At 39.2% G+C, this 22019-nt stretch overlaps 1 protein-coding gene and 1 pseudogene across 3 annotated transcripts in view; both read right to left on the bottom strand.

The window, feature by feature from the left end:
• PYGO1 (pygopus family PHD finger 1) overlaps positions 1–21218 on the bottom strand; it is a 31951-nt gene extending 10733 nt beyond the window's left edge. Inside the window, exons 1-2 of one of the 3 annotated variants that reach the window (XM_012783080.3) lie at positions 20635–21218; positions 19931–20004 (exon numbers count right to left, since the gene is read on the bottom strand). In XM_012783080.3, the coding sequence (XP_012638534.1) occupies positions 19931–19955 (25 nt within the window). In that variant the 5' untranslated portion in view covers positions 19956–20004; positions 20635–21218. The other 2 variants (XM_012783079.3, XM_012783078.3) reach the window with 2 other exon arrangements.
• On the bottom strand, positions 954–19386 carry LOC142871512 (large ribosomal subunit protein uL6 pseudogene; annotated as a pseudogene).
• Positions 21219–22019: the final 801 nt, after the last annotated feature.

Below are 22019 nucleotides of genomic sequence, written 5' to 3' on the forward strand. Positions count from 1 at the left end.
AAGATCCTACTTCCTCTTCTGACTATCAGCTCTTACCTCCTAAAGGCCTCCCATATTCCTTGACTCATGACTCTCCCCACTTTTAAGGTATTGGTAGCAATAATGTGTTGAATCCTTGTGCTTCAAATCTCTGACTTCATCTTCTTCAATAGACTGGAGAACTCTCTGTTCTTAGAGGGCTCATATGATTAGGTCAGGTCCACCCAATCTTTCTGTCTTAAGGTCAATTATGCCACCTGATATAACCTAATTAAGGGATAAAAATCCATCACAGAGTCCTGGGGATTATAAAGGATATATACACTATTGAGATGATCTTGGTAGTCATCTTAGAATTCTGCTTACCTCAACAGCTACTGATAATCAAAGCCCAGATCACTGATTCATTAAAGAAGACAAAATGGTGATATTTGGGTATATTTAAACTTCCATTTCTCTTATAATGACTATTTAAAAACCATCTATATTTCCTTTCCTATTTACATGCTTTGTCACTTTTATATACAATGTTTTTTTGTTTTGTTTTGTTTGTTTTTTTTTTTTGAGACAGAGTCTTGCTTTGTTGCCCAGGCTAGAGTGAGTGCCATGGCGTCAGCCTAGCTCATAGCAACCTCAAACTCCTGGGCTCAAGCAATCCTCCTGCCTCAGTCTCCCAAGTAGCTGGGGCTACAGGCATGCACCACCATGCCAGGCTAATTTTTTCTATATATATTAGTTGGCCAATTAATTTCTTTCTATTTATAGTAGAGACGGGGTCTCGCTCTTGCTCAGGCTGGTTTCGAACTCCTGACCTCCAGCAATCCGCCCACCTCAGCCTCCCAAAGTGCTAGGATTACAGGCGTGAGCCACTGCGCCCGGCCTTCTATACAATGTTTGATCCTTTTCTTAGTGATTTGTAGCTCTTTATATATTAAATAGCTCAATCTATTTGAACTGTAAATAGTTTTGTCAGATTATGTCTTTTGATTTAATTTTTAACACATTTTAAAATTTTAAATTTTTAAAAATGTTGTGAAGACATTACAGAGAATTTGGGTATATCCCATACTCAGTTTTCCCTATTATGCTATCCAGAATTTTAAAAATTTTATGCAATAAAAGGCATTAATATTTTATTGTTCAATTCTGGGCTTTGTCCTGTACTTTGAAGAACTATCCCCATTTGAGAGAATAAAAAACAATTCTCTCAGGTTTTCTCCTACTATTTTTATGACTTCATTTTTTTGGTTTTCTTTTGTTCTCTTTTTAGAGACAGGGTCTCAACAAGGAGTGCAGTGGTCATCATAGCTGACTGTAATCTTGAACTCTGGGACTTGAGCAATCCTCCTACCTTCACCTCCCAAAGTGCTACGGTTACAGGCATGAGCTACTGTGCTCAGCCCATGACTTCATTTTTTAATTTTAATTTTGGTAAAACACACATAAAATTTACCATCTTAATTATTTTTAAGTGTATAGTTCAGTAGTATTAAGTATATTTACATTATCATACAAGAGGTCTCCAGAATTTTTTCATCATGTAAAACTAAGACTATAACCATTAAACAACAACTTCCTATTTTTCTCTTCCCCAGGCCATGGTAACCACCTTTCTTCTTTCATTTTTTATGAATTTGACTACTCTAGATATCTTACATGAGTGAAATCATACAATATTAGTCTTTCTGTCACTGGCTTATTTCACTTTGCATAATATCCTCAAGGTTCAGAATTTCCTTCCTTTTTAAAGCTGAATAATATTCTATTGTATGGGTATACTAACATTTTGTTTATCCAATTATCTGTCAATGAATACCTTGATTACTTCTGCTTCTGGGCTTTTGTGAATAATGATGTTATGAACATGAATGTATAAAAATCTCTTCGAGATTCTACTTTCAGTTCTTTCGATTATGTATACAGAAATGGAATTGGTGGCTTATGTGGTAATTCTATATTTAATTTTTTGAGGAACCACCATGCTATTTTCCATAGTATGGCTTCATTTTTGTTATATCTTTGCTCCATTTGGGATTTATTATGGGATAATAAATGAGGTTAAAAAAGGTTATTTTGGGTCAGGCGTGGTGGCTCACACTTTTAATCCTAGCACTTTGGGAGGCCAAGGCCGGTGGATTGTCTGAGCTCAGGAGTTCGAGACCAGCCTGAGCAACAGTGAGACCCCACCCCGTCTCTACTAAAAAAATAGAAAGAAATTATCTAGACAACTAAAAAATATATATAGATATAAAAAAAAGATTAGCCAGGCATGGTGGCACATGCCTATAGTCCCAGATACTCAGGAGGCTGAAGCAGTAAGATTGCTTGAGCCCAGGAATTTGAGGTTGCTGTGAGCTAGGCTTATGCCACGGCACTCTAGCCTGGGCAACAGAGTGAGACTCTGTCTCAAAAAAAAAAAAAAGTTATTTTGTTCTAGGTAGCCAGCCACACAGGGAGTACTTTTTCATTTATTAGAAGTCTTCCTCTGTGTCTCTCAATAAATAGTGTTTTTTAAATGTTTTTGCCTATACAATCAATGCAATCTGTCAAAATTCCAACAGCAGTTTTCACAAGAAAAAAAAATATCTGTTTCTAGTTTAGGACTATGAAAAAACTAAAAAAAAAATAAGAAAAAGACCTAAAAACAAAAAAAGCAACCTAAAATTTGTATAGAACCACAAAAGACACTGAATAGCCAAAGCAATCTTGAAAAAGAACAAAGCTGAAGGCACCATACTTCCTAACTTCAAATTATATTTTAAAGCTGTAGTCATCAAAACAGTATGATATTCTCATTAAAAATAGACACATAGACCAATGGAACAGAAACAAGAGCCCAGAAATAAACCCACAAATACAGTGCTAAATAATATTTGACTAGGGCACTCAGAATACATAACTGGGAAAGGATAGTCTCTTCAACAAATAGTGTTGGGAAAACTGGATATCCACATGCAAAAGAATGAAATTGGACCCCTATCTTATACCACTCACAAAAATTAACTCAAAATGGATTACAGACCTAAATGTAACACCTCAAACTATAAAACTCCTAGAAGAAAACAGAGGGGAAAAGTTCCTTGTCAATGGTCTTGGCAATGATTTTCGAGACATGACACCAAAAGCATAAACAACAAAGGAAAAATAAATAAGTGGGAGTACATCAAAATAAGCTTCTGTACAGAAAAGGAAACGACAAAATGAAATGGCAACCTGCAGAACGGGAAAAAACATCTGCAAACCATATATCTCATAAGGGGATAATATCCAAAATATGTAGGTACTCATATAACTCAATAGGAAACAAAACAAAACAAAAAACCACAAATAATTTGATTTTAAAATGCACAGAAGACCTGAATAGACATTTCTCAAAATAAGCATAAAAATGACTAACAGGTACATGAAAAGTAGTGATGCCCAACATCACTACTCACCAGAGAAATGTAAATCAAAACCACAATGAAAAAAAATCACCTCACACCTGCTAGGATGGCTATTATCGAAAAGACAAGAGATAATAAGTGTTGGCAAGGATGCAGAGAAAAGGAAACTCTTTGTGCACTGTTGGTGGGAATGTAAATTGGTACAGCCATAATGAAAAACAGTTTGAAGGTTCCTGAATAAATTAAAAATAGAACTACTGTATGATCCAGCAATCCAACTTCTGGATATATAGCCAAAGGAAATGAAGTCAGTATCTCAAAGAGTTGTCTGCACTCCTATGTTCATTGTAATATTATTCACAATAGCCAAGATATGGAAATAACGTAAGTGTCTGTCAATGGATGAATAGACAAAGAAATTGTGATACAGATGACCCTTGAACAATGTAGGGGTAGGGGAGCTGACCTCTCTGTGCAGTCAAAAATCCACATACTTTTGACTCCCCCCAAACTTAACCACTAAAATAGCTACTGATGACCAGAAACCTTAATGACAACATAAACTGTTAATTAACACATATTTTGTATATGTATTATATCTGTATTCTTACAATAAAGTAAGCTAGAGAAAAGAAAACTATTATTAAGACAATCATAAAAAAGACAAAATACATTTACAGTACTACATACTACACAATACCATAAGCTTATGTTGTCTATTTATAAGATGAATCATCTGTCTGACATGGTGGGCAACTGCAGTTGTAAACCTCAATTTAAGGTACCTATCAAGCAATTCAACTTTTTATCAACATGTCATAACTTTTTTCCGTTTCTTGGGAGCACTTCCAGCATCAACAGTAGCACTTCATGTGGGTCCCATAGTGTTAGTCAAAGTTTACAGAATTATGTGAAACACAACGAAAAATATGCAAGAACCATGAGAGATCACTTTTTACTGCAATATGCAATTTACTGGAGAGATGAACTGCTTTCACATGGAAATGATTAGTGTCACACTGAATTTTAAGTGGATACTCCCAACACTTGAGCTCACCTCAAAACCAACAGGAAGAGGCTACAAAATTATTACAGTATGTACCACAGTAAATTTTATGCAGCTATAATTTTTTTTTTTGCAAACAGTCTTGCTCTGTGGCCCATGTAAAGTTCAGTGGTGTCATCATAGCACACTGCAACCTCCAAATCCTGGGTTCAAGCGATCCTCCTAACTCAGCCTCCAGAGTCGCTGGGACTACAAGCATGCACCACCATGCCCTCCTAATTTTTAAAATTTTTAATAGAGACGGGGTTTTGCTCTTGCTCAGGCTGGTCTCCAACTCCTGAGTTCAAGTGATCCTCCCACCTCCTCTTGGCTTCCCAGAGTGCTAGGATCATAGGTGTGAGCCACTGGCCTATGCAGTTATGATTTAATACTGCATCTTTACATTTGTCTACATTTTTCTCAACTACAAATAGCACCATGTACAGTCTGTAAGTTTTGATAAATTTTAACTTTTTATAATGCATCTGTGTATATTTTAAGATAGTAATAAAATAGATTAGTAGCTACATATATTTTATGCATTAATGACATACTTAACTTTTTCTTATTTTTGATATCTCTAGGTTACTCAGTTCATCTGTGAGTTTTTTCCAATTGTCACAAATCTCCAAAATACTTTCCAATATACTACCCATAGTATACAGCCTTATTCATAGGCACTCAGTAAATGAATTAAGTCCAAGCTGTAAGATTCCTAATAGATATAAAAACTATGGCAGTGTCTCCAACACCAGGTTGTTAAAAAATTGAAGAGAAAAGAATTACCATTTAATATTAATTTAACAGTGAATGTTTACTCTGTGTCAGATACTGTGATAAGGACTTTATATACATTATTACATTTGATCCTCAAAGGATCGTGTAGTTATACCCATTTATAGATGAGAAAACAGAGACTCTGATTTAACTTGCTCAAGATCACAGTTATATCTTTCTGACTCAAAAGCCTATGTATGAAGTTTTAAGCAATATTACACGTCAGTAGTTCTCAAACTTTAGTGGACATAAAAATTTCCCATTAAATTCTGAGCGTAGATTGCTGAGCCTCCCTCCCTGAAATTCTGATTCAGTACTTCTGGGATAAAGCCCATGAATCTGATTTCTAGCAATCTCCCAGGTAACAGAGATGCTACTGGTTCAACAATACATTGAGTAGCAATACACAATTGTCTCCCCAATAGGCTAACAGTACCTTCCTGTTTTGAGCTACCCAACAAACACTATAGTAGGTAGTTTAAAAAAATTATGTTTTTTTTTGTATAAAACAGACACTGTCATTAAAAAGAAGTATAAGCAATGCATATTAATACAAACAAAGAAAATCACCCTGTGCCAGTTCAAACACACCATTCTTTATTAGGTTGGATCCCTGTGCTGAGAGAGGGTGCCAGAGGGAAACTAGAAGGCTGGCTGAGAAAAATGGAATAAGCTCCTCCTGTTCCTTTCAGTGGCACCCTGGCCTTATTTCTAAATTCCCTGCAGTGGCAGTTTGTTCCAGTCACAGCAGTTCCAGTAGTTAAATCCAATCCAATATGCAGTATTTCCAACACTTGCAGAAACAGCCTTGTGTGCTCCTCAGAGACACCAGCACCAGGTATCTGGGTACCAGGCACACACGGCCTCTCCAAGTCCAAAGGCATTAATAACCAGCCTAAGCAACATCCTTTTCTCAAAGATCTGAGTTTAAACTCCACAAGGACCCTTCCCTGAGTCTGTATACTTTAATAATGCCAATCTCCTTTCTTTGTTTCACAACCTTAGGGATGATAGCTATTTCCCATGACTTTAGCATCCTACTTTTGCCACTCAATTCAGTAACTGTTAAAATTATTTTATATTAAATTATTTAAAATAACTGGTGTGGTTTCTCCTTTCTGACCAGTTCGTAATATATATCTCAAGTCCCACCAGCCAGAAATTATCATTACTATTAAGTTAACATCATTCCAGACATCTAGCTTGCTATCTACCCATCTCCTTTCCCTTCTGTGTATAGAGATTGATAGACAGTAATACTTTTACAAAAATAGGATACAATTTAAAAAATAGCATTAACTTTTTTAGAATTTAATAAAAGAAAAAGAAATTAAACTGAAGAATTTGCTAAATGTTTCTTTACCAAAAGTAAAATTTTCTAAAACAACTCTAAGGCTAAGAAAAGACATTAATAAAAACATTAAATTGGAGAAATTATGTTTTTTTGAGACAGAGCCTCATTCTCTTGCCTGGGCTAGAGTGCCATGGTATCAGCCTAGCTCACAGCAACCTCAAACTCCTGGGCTCAAATGATCTTCCTGCCTCAGCCATCCGAGCAGCTGGGACTACAGGCATGCGCCACCAGGCCTAGCTAATTTTTTCTATTTTTAGTTGTTTGGCTAATTTCTTTCTATTTTTAGTAGAGATGGTGTCTCGCTCTTACTCAGGCTGGTCTCAAACTCCTGAGCTCAAGCAATCCTCCCCTGCCTCGGCCTCCCAGATTGCTATATGGTTTTTGTTTTTTTTTTCTTTTTGTAGATAGCATGTCATGACTCCCTGCTTTGAAAGTTGAGGATAATATAATATAATCTCACATCTTTTCCTATTTTTTCTCCCCTGTAGGAGGGTATTTTCTATTTCTAAACTCAGTTCTTCAGGTAAATTTTCTTTTATTATATCTTTCAATACTTTTTCTGCTCTATTTGTTGAGAGCTCTATTTCAGGGGCACTAATTGTCATCATGTTAGAGAGATTTTTAGCTCCATATCTATTAGTTAGCTTCTCTGACTTTACCTACAATCTTTTTCATCTGCACTTATTCTGAATATATGAAACTTTTTCACCATGTAATTTGTCAACTCTATTCTATTCCTTTTTTCTTCTGAAACAAGGTCTCACTCTGGTGCCCAGGCTAGACCTCAGTGGCCCAATCATAGTTTACTGTAACCTCAAACTCCTGGGCTCAAGCGATCCTCCCACGTTAGTTTGCTGAGTAGCTAGGAATACAGGTATATGCCACCATGCCTGCCTAATCTTTTAATTTTTTGTAGAGACAGGGTCTCATTATGTTGCCCAGGTTGGTTTCAAACTCCTGGGCTCAAGTGATCCTCCTGCCTTGGTCTCCCAAAGTACTGGGATTACAGGCAGGAGCCATCGTATCCAGTCTCTGTTCCTTATTTCTAATTTATTTATTTGTTCTATAATTATATAAGTCCTTAATTTGTTTCCTTACCTTTACAATTTACCTTTCATCAGTTGTATTATCATCTTGTCTTTGAGTTGTTTTATTATTGAATATATGTCCTTATTAAGTTCTATCTCTTGAAGCACGTGTGAGTAGGTTGGGGGTTCTTTGCATTTTGTATGCTATTTCCCTTGTTTTTGTTGATGTATTAATTTGCTATAGTATGTTTGCATAGTTATGCTTTTATTTTTATCTTGCTGGTGCTTGGGAAGCTTTGCATAGACCTTTTATTTGCTCTGATTTAGTATGGGTGACTTTATTATCCCTTTTCTTCACATCTCAGATTGTTTGCTTGGCTTAGGTAGTATGCTGCATCATTATGATTTTTTCCCTTCAAATTATATTAATGTTGAACCCAGCCTGATATTCCTGGGATAAACCCAACTTAATCATTTTTATCTGAATGTTATAATTTTTATGGTTATATTTGCTAATATTCTGTTTACAATGCTTGCCTATATTAGTCAGTGAGATTAGCCTCCATGTCTCTTTGGAAGATGAAGGCTTTGACTTCTGAAGTTTTGGGTGGGGAGGTACAGTAACCCATTCCTATGGGAGGATGTCCTTGTGCCTCTGGATTCAGTTTGTATCCCTGGAGCCTTCTCTTCTGTCAGATAGTCCTTTTTCTTTCTTTTTTAAAAAACTTTCTGTTTCACTCATTTTTTCCTACTCAAAGGAGAGAGAAGAATACTCATTTAATTTACTTCTCTCCAGACTTGGGGTTATTAGTAAGAATTCTCAAAATATTGTAGCTCACCATTCAGCTTCTAAGGGGCAGAGATTGTCTTAGAAGTCTATGTTGTGCATTTCATCCTGTCCCAGATTTTTTTGGTGTTTGGGCTGTTTTTACTGCTTGTTTTGTACTGTTATTTTGGTCTATTTCACTTGGAATTTTTAAAAAAAGATTCTATAATATTATTCAGCCATAAAAAAGGAATGAAGTTACTGATAACATGCTACAAAATGGATAAACCTTGAAAACACTGTGCTAAGTGAAGGAACTCAGATGCAAAAAAACCACATACTGGACTGGGTGCAGTAACTCACGCCTATGATTCTAGCACTCTGGGAGGCCAAGGTGGGAGGATTGCTTGAGTTTAGGAGTTCAAGACCAGCCTGAGCAACAGCAAGACTGTCTTGCATCTCTACTAAAAACAGAAAAAATTAGTTGGTCAGGGTGGTACATGCCTGTAGTCCCAACTACTCGGAAGGCTGAGGCAGCAGGATCACTTGAGCTCATGGGTTTAAGGTTGCTGTAAGCTACGCTGAAACCACAGCACCACTCTAGTCTAGGCAATAGAGCAAGACACTGTCTGGAAAAAAAATGCACACACATACAAAATACATACTATCAGATTCCATTTATATAAAAGTCCAGAATAAGGGACTCTATAAAGAAAGAAAGTAGATTAGTGGTTGCTTATAGCTGAGGGGTGGGCAATACACTGAATGACAGAGGGGTAACAGCTAAAGTGTACAGGGTTTACTTTTGAGGTGATGAAAATGTTCTAACAAATCTATGAGGTAGATAAGCCATCCCCATTTTTGAAAAGAAAAATATAAAGCAGTCATACCATTGGTCTAAAGCAGCAATGGAATCTAAAACTAGGTTTTTATTTTTAGTGTACAGTTTAGTGATTTTTCATATATTCACAAGGTTGTGAAACCATCATCACTATCTAATTCTGGAACATTATCATCAACCCAAAAAGAAACCCTATACCCCTTAGCAGTTATTTCCCATTTCTGCAGCCCTGGCAATCACTCATGTACTCTCTGACTATATGAATTTGACTATTCTGGACATTTCATATAAATGAATCATACAGTATGGCTTTTTATGTCTGGCTTCTTTAATTTAGCATAACAATTTTAAGACATGTTTAGCATGTATCAAAACTTCATTCATTTTGATGGCTGAATAATATTCCATTGTAAAGATACACCACATTTTGTCTATCTATTCACTAGTTGATAAACACATTGATGGTTTCCACTATTTTAGCTATTAAAAATAGCCAAAACATTCTTGTACAAGTTTTTGTGTGAACATATGTTTTCTTTTTTTTTTTTCCTTGCTCCATCCCACCATGTGAACATGTTTTCAATCCTCTTGAGTATATACACAGGAATGGAATTGTTGGGTTATATAGTAAGTTTACATTTAACTGCCAAAAAACAGTTTTTCACAGTGGCTGCACCATTTTACATTTTCACCCGCAGAGTATGAGGGTTACAATTTCTCCACATCTTCCTCAACATCTTTTTTTCTCTTTTTTTTTTGAGACAGTCTCACTCTGTCACCCATGCTGGAGTACAATGGCCTAATCATAGCTCACTGCATCCTTGAACTCCTGGGCTCAAGCAATCCTGCTGCCTTAGCCTCCCAAGTAGCTGGGACCACACGTGTGCATCACCATGCCCAGCTAATTTTTTAATTTTTTGTAGAGACAGTGTCTCACTCTTGCTCAGGCTGGTCTCAAACTCCTGGTCTCAAGCAATCCTCCTGCCTCTGCCTCTCAAAGTGCTAGTACTACAGGAATGAGCCACCATGCCCAGCCCTTTTTGTTTTTAAATATAGCCACTCTAGTGAGCATGAGGTGGTACCTCATTGTGGTTTTGATTTGCATTTCCATAATGACTAAGAATGTTGACCATTTTTTTATGTACTTACAGACCATTTATGTAACTTCTTTGGAGAAATGTCTATTCAAACCCTTTGGGCATATTTTAGTTAGGTTGTATTTTATTGTTGAACTGTAAGAATTCTTTATGTATTATGGATACTAAATTCTTATCAGGTATACTATTTGCAAATATTTTCTCCCATTGTATGGGCTGTCTTTGAAAGTAGACAGTGCCCTTTGACACACAAGTTTTTAATTTTGATCAAATCTAATTTATCTATTTCTTTTGTTGCTTGGGTAAAACTAGGTTTGTCTTCCCTTAAAATACTAGTCCACTCCTCAAGGTTAATTACTCAAATTTGATGGTTTAGATTTACTAAACCTATTACCAACTTATAAATTATATAAAACAATATAACTTATTCAGTAGCCCATATAAAATGAACTGATGGTTATAGGTTAATAATTAGCATATAGCTTTCTATAATAGCATATATTCACATACTGAACAGAGAAATGTGTTGTCCTTGAATCTGAATATCTAGAAATTCTGATGAGTCTAGTATGGACAAAGAATCAGCAATGGTCACTCAGTTGCCCAGGCTACAGGGCAGTGGCGTCATCATGGCTCACTGCAACCTCAAACTCCCCGGCTCAAGTAATCTTCCGGCCTCAGCCTCCCAGAGTGCTAGGATTACAGGCTTGAGCCACCTCACCGGCTTCCTTTTATTTAATACTTGAATTTCTTCACTCCTACCTGCCAGTTCCCTCTGAATGCACAAGAGGAACAGAAGTGGGAAAGGGTGATATCAAGAATGAAGAAGCCGCTCTCATCCTAAACAAAGGAATTTTATCTATCAATATTATTACATTACATTATGCAAATCAATTTCAATTAAGCAAAATAATACTCTTATCTCTCCTTTCACCCTTTAACCTTTATCCTGAGCTAGAAGTCGAAGATGTCTCTCTTTATAACATTATAGGAGAATTCAAGCTATTAAATGAAGTAATTTTTTTCCTATCCAAAGAATTTACAAATTAAAGATTTCTTTGATATGAATTTACATATTTTTTTCTATTTGTAAGCTTCTATTTTTGTATAGTGTGGAAAATTGCTTCAGGCCTTTCATGTATTTTATATATTCATCTGTTAACCTCTTTTTTTTTATACTAATGGTTTGGTTTATCATATTGACTATATGGGCTAAATGTTTGCGTCCTCTCAAAATTCATATGTTGAAGCCTTAACCCCAAGTATTTAGAGGTGGGGCCTTTGGGAGGTACTTAAGTTTAGATTAAGTCATGAGGGTTGGACCTTCATGATGGGATGAGTGGCTTTGTAAGAAGAAGAAAGCATTCTCTCTCTACACACACACACACACACACACACACACACACACACACACACACACACACACACAAAAAAAAAGCCATGTGACCACACAGGGAGAAGGCAGCTCTACAAGCCAGGAAGCAGATCTTCACCAGGAACTGAATTTGCCAGCACCTTAATCTTGAACTCACCAGGCATTAGAGCTGTGAGAAATAAATATGTTGTTTAAGCCACCCAGTCTTCCATATTTTGTTATAGTAGCCCAAGCTAAGACATTGACTGTTTTCATAATATGAATGTATTATTTTAGAAATACTTGATAATTAATACTTTCCTTTAAACAGTCTTGCTTCATCACTATTCCAAATCAGTTTGGTTTAACTATGTATTTTAAGTTGATTAAATAATACAAACAATGTAAAGTGCCTAACATAATGCATGGCACATAGTGGGCACTCAAATACTAGTCCTCAGTTTGCTTTCCTTTAGTCTAAATTATACCATAAGCTCACTTCATTTTAGTTTCTATAGTGTTTAAAATCCCATCAAAATATCTAATATTTAGCAATGTCAACATACTAGGTGGACACTCAAATGCCAGTTTTTCATTACCGTACAGAAGTCCAAGACCTAATGTCTGTTTATTCTACAATCATTTACTACGGACATAAACATCTTAGCTAATTAGTTTTATCTTCATCTAAAACATATCCTTTCCTATATTGGTCTCTATCATGGAATGAAAATATTATGAATTAATCTGTCGATATAATATTGCACAAATTTCAGCAACTATTTGGTAAAATGGTCTTATGTGACTGAAATAAAAGTGCCACTATTTCCTTTTAAAATGCAAAGCAGAAAGTGTCCATTATAAGATGCCCAGAACCTACATCAATCTGGGCATATAATAAATATTAAATTCAGAAACCCTCAACATCAGTGATGTCATATCACATATCTGTGGTTCCTGTGCTAGCTGTTCCCCCCAAAAGTAATGATCTTTGTATCACTAAGGTCCATGAGGTTTAAGGTTGCTTACAAAGGTAAAGCTCAGAAGGGTAGAGTGGATGGTATTCATGTGTGAAGCTGACTATACAATAGTATCTATGATAATAATTTGTTTTATTGGTAACAAAGTCAGCCAAATTTTTAGACAAGAAACTTCAGAAATAATGGAGAACAAAGCTACAGTTATTTACAAATATTATCAATAAATAGCTTCTATTTGTCTTTTTCTACACAATTGTGGCACTTCAGAGATTTCTGCTTCTAAAATATATTTTTTGTTTTCTTTCTAGAGCATTTCTGTTTCTAAAATATATTTTCTAAAATATATTTCTTCTTCTAAAATATATTTTTTGTTTTCTTTCTAGAGCATTTGTGTTCTCTTCACACCCACCCCTAGTCAAAATAAGAAAGAATCTGTTGTGGGTCATTTATACTAATTGATTAAGCATACCTAACAGTGAATGTTGATCACATACTTAATCAGAATGTGTATTTTAGACCTATTTCTGATTTTAATAGCAAATAGACAACTTACAATATCTTAATGTTCTAAATGCTTTATATATTAACTCCTTTAAACTTTATATAGATTAAGTGCTTTATATATATTAACTCATATTAACTCCTTCAAATAACTCCATGAGATAAATATCATTATTATTCTTATTTTGCAGCAGAGGAAACTGGCACGCAGGGAGGTTAAGTAACTTACTTGCCAAGGACCACACAGCTAATGAATGGTAGAGCTAGGATAAGATCCTTGGCAGTAAGGCTCAGAGTTACAATGTTGTACTGTTTCTCATTATTGCCATTTTACCAGACACTGGGAATAAAAAGGAGACCTGAAATAATTCCTGACCTTACTTTAAGGTTAACCTTGATGGTGAAGATGACTTAGATCTCTTGGGTTGTGTGGAATAAGAATGTCAGAAAGAGGGAATTGTATCATCTTCCCAACAAGTAACTTCTCTACCCTCCTGGGAAAAGCAAACCAGGAAGACTGATTACCTGAAGTTACTGAAACCTCTTTGTTAACGGTAATCTAATTAGATTTCTGAAACACCTGTCAAACTTCTGGAACCATAAAAGAGATAAAAGTATTAACTCCTACCTGTAAGGATCTTATAACCTATAGGAAACAAGGAAAAGCATTTCATGGAATGTGAAGAAGAATAGAAAACTAAGTAGGCCCAGGCCAAATCAAGAAAGACCGAAATAACGTTGGATTTTTATCCTAAAGGTAATGGGGAACCACTGAATAATTTTACAAATGAGACTAACATGACCCAATTGTGTTTTGGGAGCAGTATGGCAACGAACATAGTAGCTAAGCCCCAGAGTTTGAGTTCTGGCTTTGCCACTTACTAGCTAGGTAAACTTAAATATAATACTTAAGTACATATTACTTAACCTCTCTGAGCATTAATTCCTCAGCTGTAAATCAACAATAATAACATCTAATTCATAGGGTTACTGAGAAGATTAAGCTAGATGATCCATTTAAACCACTTAGCAAAGTACTTGATAAGTACTCAATAGATGGTAGTTACTTATCATTAGCAGTAGCAATATGGAAATGGATTAAGAGGGACTAACAGAGAAGCCAGGAAACTAGTGAGAGGGTTATTGTAATAATCAAAGAGAGAAGCAAAACTTAAACTAAAGAAGGGCTGTGGAATGGTCAAGAAGGCAATGGGTTTAAGAGACATTCTAGGACCTTGGAACAGCACTGGGTGGGAGTAGGGTATGAGTATGGGCCACTGGATAAATAATGGTCACATTCACCAAGACAGGGAATATGGGAGAAAAAGCATACAGGACACCTCACAGAGAGATACCTTTTATTCAACGTGTTAAAAACAAAATTCATTTATAAATCCACTCTTCCGTCTATGTATCTGTGACACCATTCTCTTGTGGTTGTTCTCCTCCCTTTCTAGCTCTCTTTCACGTTCTGCTTTTCAGAGTCTTTTTTTCCTCCTGTCTCCCAATTGCTAGTGTTTCCAATGTTGGTGTTCTTAATCCTTTTCTCACTTCTCTCTCAGGCAAGCTCATCTACTCCCAAGGCGTTAATTAGTATTCACCTGTTTACTGATGACTTCCAGATCTCTATTTCTGGCTCAGGCAACTCAATTCAGTTCCAAACCATGTATATCTCCATTGTCTACACTGGACTATCCCAGGGGGATATTCATTCAATGAGTCTAAAAGCAAACTCACTTTCCTCACTTAGCCCTTAAAAACAGACCAATTTGAAAAGCAAAAACAAAAACAAAACCCCCTTTCCTTCAGGTATTCTCTCACAGGTTCTTCCCTTTCACCCCCAATCTGTGACTACATAAATTATGCTCCCTTTCCAACCTTCATCTAAATTCTCCATACATTCATCCTGTCAAGACAGTCTATATTTTCTTGTAAAGTCTACTTCCAGTACTTTTATGATATTTGTGTTATTATCCCACTCTAAAATACATTCTTATCTCTCCCATGTCATTTCTAACTCTGGTTAAAAGCATTCCATGTGAAATGAATGCCCTCAGCTTCCTTTTTCTTCATCTCTAAATTTTTCTTTCTTCTTCCATTCTCTTTTTTCCTCCAAGACTAATCCTCCATGTATATCCTTGATGCTAACCCCCTCCCCTAATCTGCAAGCAGTGATTTATGAGAATAGGAGCCTGTCTGCCTCATTCCCAGCTACTGAAACAGTGAGTGCTTAGCAAAAGATTTTAAAAAACATGTATTGAATGCTCTTAATTTATGAGTCATACTCTCTTTTTCTGTTGCCTTTTCAGTTTTCCCCCCTTTCCCTTCTATATTGGGTTCTTCTGTAAATCTACAAATATGTTTAATCTTTTTTCAATGGAGGAAAAATAAAAAGACACACACAGAAACTTTCTCTTGACTCTCTTGTCAAGCTATTTGCTGTCTATCACCAAGCTTCCTTTAAGCCACATATTCACCGCTTTATCTGTACTACATTATTCAGCTTTTTGAAATGTGGTTTCCTCCCAAAACTGCCTTCTTAAAATCACCAGGGACCTCCTACCTTTTTCACCCCTTATCCTCCCTGCTTTCTTCATCATTTAACACAAAAGAACACTCACTGCTCCTTAGATCTCCTCTCCATGAGACCTTCCTTGATTCCCTTAAAGATAGGTAATGTGTTCCTTTATTTCTTATAAATAATAACAGCCCTTATCATGCTTTTTATAAATATTTACTTGCCTGTGTCTTGTACTAGACTAACACTTTTTTTTTTTTTTGGCCTGGGCTAGAGTGCAGTGGTATCATCATAACTCACTGCAACCTCAAACTCCTGGCTCAAGCAATCCTCCCACCTCAGTTTCCCCAGTAGCTGGGACTATAGATGTATACTACTACGCCTGGCTAAGTTTTTTGTTTGTTTGTTTGTAGACCCGGATCTTTTTTTCCCCACAAACCAACAGCTCTTTTGTTGCACCATCAAAATTACAAATACATCTTAGTAATCATGCGGTGTCTTCATGTGGCTGGACAACTCTTAGATCTTATTCATTAGCCTGCTGAACTGTTTCTTTTTCAGAGACATAGATACCATCCAAAAATTTTCTGATATCCTTGTTTTTAACTGTTGTGGCTTGCTGAATCAAAGCAGCCTGATTTGAAACAAACTCAATGTCATTTCCTTCGAGGATTAACTCATCTTTCTGTGCTTGAGATACTGAACAAGCAACACCTGGCCTTATCCGAACCCTGCAGATGAATGTCTCACCTAAGAAATTTCGTATTTCAACAAGAGACCCATTCTCCTGGATAACAACGTTGATGGGGAAGAGAGCATACACAGACCTCTTCTTGTAACGGAAACCCAGTGTAACACCCTTGATCATGTTCTGTACATGACTACAAATAGTGCGAACAGTAGCCAGTTCCTTACTATTTCCCCACCATTTGTCAACCTGGAGCCTCTTCTTTTTCTTTCCAAGGAGACTAAGTTCTACATTGATGTGATTGAAGTCCCTCCGCAGGGTCCCTCTGGGACCCTTCACAATAACTGTGCATCCCTTAAGAGTGATGTCGACATTTTCTGGAATGTCAACAGTCTGATTGCTGAGAATGGTCTTCATTCTGAAACACAAACACTTGGGGTAAACAGGCCAGGCACAGGGACCGTTTCCTACCAAACTACATCGCACAGAGCCCCACTCCTACAGGAGAATGCTAGGCAGAAATTCGGGGACTACGGAACTGAAAACAAGAGCGACCTCCAGTGCGTCTCAGCTTCGCAGCAGATACGGCAAAGATAGACACAGGGTCTTGCACTATATTGCTCTGGCTGGCCTCAACTCCTGGCCTCAAGTGATCCTCCCACATCAGCTTCCCAAAGTGCTAGGATTACAGGCATGAGCAAGCACGTCCGCCCTTGACTAACAATTTCTTGAAGACAGGTATAATATCTTCTTAATCAATGTATTGCAACTGTCTGGTGCTATGGCTGCTCAATAAATTGTTGAATAAATTAATGACTATTGCCCTTAGATTAAGGTCTAAAAATGTCCTAAGAATACTGGAGAATAGAAGTGTTGGTTAAAATAAGATGACAAGTGACATTCTAAGGGAAAGGAGCAGGTAAAAGTAGTATGAAGTGCTATGGACAATCAGAAAAGAGCACAATTCATGTAGTCATTCATTCATTTGGCATTTACTACTATGGGCAAGGCAAATAAGATAATCAAGACTTAGAACCTATCCTCATAAATCTGTCTTATAATCAAAAGCTAAGGGATTGGGGGTGGTAAGAAGCAGTCGAAAATAGGAGTAAGATACTATGCCACTAAATGGTAATTCTAAATCTAATGTTAAAATATCAGGACAAGTTTGGAAGACCACAAACAAGCTGCTTCTGATCTACTCAGCTTTGCAATCTAGCTCAGCAGCAGTTTTCAAACTTTAATGTGCATAAGGAAGACTTGGGGATCTTGTTAAAGGTGCAGAGAAATTTCTCAGAAGTCCTGATTCTGTGGATCCAGGAATCTATATTTTAATAAAGATCATAGGTGATTATGATGCTTTTGGTATAGAGAACATACTACTGTACAGTCCTCATTCATTCGTGTCGTAATTCTGCAGTACCTGAGTTCCACCTATAATACTACTTTCCTAAAAATTCATCAAAATGTTTATACACATACATATTATATGTATTGGCCTTATCCTAAGCAAGGGATTTGATGACTTTTTTTGTAATATGAATGAAATACATAACCATTAAAAAGGTCTGTCTGTACACATCAGTGGATCAAGGTTCGAGAAGTACTACTCAAGAGTTTATGCCCTCTAAACACTACATCCTGCATGTAGTCTGATACAAATTATAACAAAAAGTTCCAGGGCAGTGAAGTTCAGCAGAATTGTGCTTCAGAAGAGCTCATGTAGATATTACAGTGCCTTTTATGGATCATAAAATGATCAAAAAATGTTTTCTAAAATAATGTTCTAATTATTACAAAATGACTTATAAAATAAAAATTGACTTTTATTGTTAAAAGCATTTTATCTTTTATTCTGATACTTTAAGAATATTCTTGAGATAAGACCTGAGTCAACTCCCAACAGCTAAGGCATGGAATTTAAAAGCAGCAGTTGAAACAAAACAAGATGGATCTGTGCTCTTGACCCATAATAAAACACTTATCCATTTTGTTTAGAATTACATTTGATTAAGACCAATAATTGAGTTCAAAGGTATAAATTTGATAGCTTTCTTTTCTTTCAATCCCAAAGCAATTTATAATAATAGGCAAAATAATACAGAAAAACATCAGGGGAATAACTATCTTAACAAAGGTCTATTCCTTAATAGCTTTGGCAACTCATATCCACAAATAGAAAAGAGGGTTAAAATATTACACTAAATGAAAGGTTGTGCTGATATTAAGCCTTTAAAAACAATATTCTGCTTGAAATCATGTTTTTGCTTAAATGGCTAAGAAAATCAATTTCTACCTAAATACTCTTGAGTGGATGTCTTTTGGATACCACACTGTCAGCATGTCACAAACCAGTTCTATATACGTTTAATCTCTAGTCACATTGAACAAAAACATAAATGAACAACTGTGGTCCTTCGTCTCTGAATTACTTAAGTCGATTGGAAATTTCCCTTACTACTTACTGATTTATAAAGCACTTTACCCTGTTTGGATAAAAGGATTATTGCAATAGCCTCCTAACAAGTCTCCCTGCTTCATCCCTTGTTCTCTACAGGCTACTCTCCACACAGCAGCCAAAGAAGCCCTGTTAAAAACGTCAGATCAAGGCTGGGCGAAGTGGCTCACACCTGTAATCCTAGCACTCTGGGAGGCTGAGGCCAGTGGACCGTTTGAGCTCAGGAGTTGGAGACCAGCCTGAGCAAGAGTGAGACCTGTCTCCACTAAAAATAGAAACAAATTAATTAGACATCTAAAAATATATAGAAAAAATTAGCCGGGCATGGTGGCACAAGCCTGTAGTCCTGAGGAGGCTGAGGAAGGAGGATGGCTTGAGCCCAGGAGTTTGAGGTTGCTGTGAGCTAGGCTGATGCCATGGCACTCTAGCCCTGGCAACAAAGTGAGACTCTGTCTCAAAAAAAAATAAAAAAAATTGTCAGATCAATTACTCTTCAGCTCAAAACTGCCCAGGCTCTATTTCAGTGTAAAAGCTGAAGTTTTTAAAATGACACACAAGGCCCTCCAACACACTATCAACCCACCTCTCAGCCCATCTCATTCCATCGTTTACTTCACTCCACTTACAATAGCTTCTTTGCTGTTGCTTCAATACACACATATTTGAGACCCAGGGCCTTTGCATTTGCTGTTCTATTTGCCAAGACTGCGTTTCCCATGCAAATCCATATGGCTCTACTGGCACTTCCTTTAGATCTCTGCTCAAACATCATGTTCCAGGTGAGCCCTTTTATGATCGCCTACATACAATCGCTACCTCCCCACTCCTGTACATATTTCCTATCCTCATTCCCAGCTTTGTTTTCCCGCCATAGCAACCACCATCCAACATTCTATACCTTTTGTTTATCATTTGTTTACCCCACAAAAATGCACAGGCCTTCTGGGTGAAGATCGTCTATTTGCTTTGTTCACTGCTGTATCCTAGTGCCAAAACCAGTGCCTCGCACATAGTAAATGTTCAACAAATATTTATTTGGTGAACAAAGACTGTTACTCTAACTTTGGGACTCTCAGTGTCAACCCTATTAAGAGCTGGAAATAAGAGTTGGAGGATATCCCCAAATTTCCAGATGGCACTTGGCATTTGTGAACTTACGTGCAGTATCTTTTGTCTGGTACATCGTTCCCTCTGATTTTTCTCAGATAGTAAGGCGGCAGGAAAATTCCTAACTAGTTTGCAAGGAAGAAGAAAACCAATCATGTATATAGGACTGATTTAGATGATTTGATTCTTATCCATAAACCAACAGAGAAAAATGCCTTCTGAATTTTTAGTTTCTCCTCTTAAACCTAAGGAAAAGAAACTGAATATTTGTTGCTTCTGGGGGGTGTGTGTGAATGGGGGGGGGGGGCTGGGAGAGAGCCCCGAAAGCCCCGCAGACCTCCTTCACGAGCGTCAACTCTTATGCAGTCCAACTTACTTTTCTGGGGGGGCGGGTAGGCCTCGTTCGAGGTCTCTGCCAGGGGGTGTCTCTTTTTCACCCTCTGCGGTGTCTATTGTGCTGTGTCTTAAGAATGAGGCGAGGTGGGAGAGGAGAGGGGTATGAAGGGATGCTGAGTGCGGCTCCAACTGCCTCCCAACACAAAGTCGGGAGAGAAGGGCTCCGCGCGGGCGTCTGGGGGCGAGCGGGCGCCGGGCCGCGCGCTCGGATCGCAGCCTCGGCCCCGGGGCGCGGGCGGGACGAGGGCTGCGCTGACTTAGGCCCGGACAGAGCCCCGTGGCCTCCCGGCGGCCGGGCACGGGGTCCCGCGCACCCCACTCACCCCGGTCCCCCCCAATCCGGCGCCCTTCTCGGTTACCTCGAACTCTCTTCAGCGAAATGGGATCCTTCTCCTGTTCTGCTGACATTACAGACCGCAAAGCATGACTCCCCCCCAGGCCGCGGGAATTCGGTCTCTTTGATGCAGCGGCGGCGGCTCCTCCTCCTCGCGGGGCCGCTGCGGCTGCGAGGCGAGCCTCGGAGGCGAGGCACGGCCGAGGGCGGCGAGGACGCGGGCCGACTTTGCAAAGTTTGGGAGGAGAACGAGGCCTCGGGGCGGCGGGGCGGCGTGCGGGGGCTGGCCGGGCTCAGCGGTGGCGGCCGGGAGTGCGGCCTGGGGGCGGCCCCCCGCCCGGGGCCGGCATGTGCGGAGGACGAGTGCGCCGCCGCCGCCTCCCACTCCTTCTTCTTCGCCGCCGCCGCCTCAGGAGCCGCTGACAGGGGAGGCAGGAGGCGGGCGGCCCGGCCCTGGCGGTGCACTCACAGCGCCCTCTGAGGAGGAGGTCTGCGCTCTCGCCGCTCCCGAGTCGCAGACACAAAAGCCCCCAGCCTGGAGCCGCCTGCAAAACCCGCTCCGGGGCGGGCGAGGGACGTGGCGCGGCCCCGCGGCTTCCCCGCCCTGAGCTCCCCAGCCCCGCGCGGGGACGGGCTTCAGGGGGCGGGGGCCGCTGCCTAGTCCCGCGGCGCCTCCAGCCGCCGCCGCCGCCGCCTCGCGCTCCGCCTCGGCCCAGCCCCCACGGCCCGCGCGCGCCTCTCGCTCCGCGCCGGGGCTCGCGGGCCCGCGGCTCTCGCAGCCGGGGCGGGCAGCGCGCGCTGAGGGGCCGCCGCGCCCCGCGCCCGGCGCTCCCACCGCTCGCCAGGCCCGAGGACGCCCGGCCCAGCTTCTGTGAGGAAAGGGCATCTCCGAACTTCGTCAGAGGCGACGGCAGGCATCTTGGCCTCGCGGCCAAGGATCTGAACGAGAAACGTAGGATGCGAGAAAACTTTGTAAGCGGGAGCTGGAGAGTTCTCGGCGGGCAAGTGGAGACCCAGATTCCCCGACGCTGGGTCCGTGGTCTGGACACCTGTTTGTGAAATGCCCCAACCTGGTATTTTAACCACTCTTCAAGAAAGAGCGATGTGGAATCAATGCAAGAAAGGACAGAGGGGCAGTGCGACGGCTGGACCTCATGTAGACGTTAAATTTTAGGAGGCAGTCCTCCGATGTGATTGATTGTAAATTATAGTCTGATCACCGGTCCTCCTTCTTCAGGTGGGCTGTGTGACCTGAGGCAACTTAGGTAACCTCTCTGGGTCTCAGTGCTCTGATCTGTGAAAGTCAGTGGGGCTGCTTCTCTAAGGTCTCTTCTAGCTCTGACATTCTTTGACGAACTTTAACGAAATCGTTTCATTTTTGTTAGGTTTTGTAGTTATCTTAGTAAAGAG

This window comes from Microcebus murinus, chromosome 6 (assembly GCF_040939455.1).
Source record: "Microcebus murinus isolate Inina chromosome 6, M.murinus_Inina_mat1.0, whole genome shotgun sequence".
Classification (NCBI taxonomy): domain Eukaryota; kingdom Metazoa; phylum Chordata; class Mammalia; order Primates; family Cheirogaleidae; genus Microcebus; species Microcebus murinus.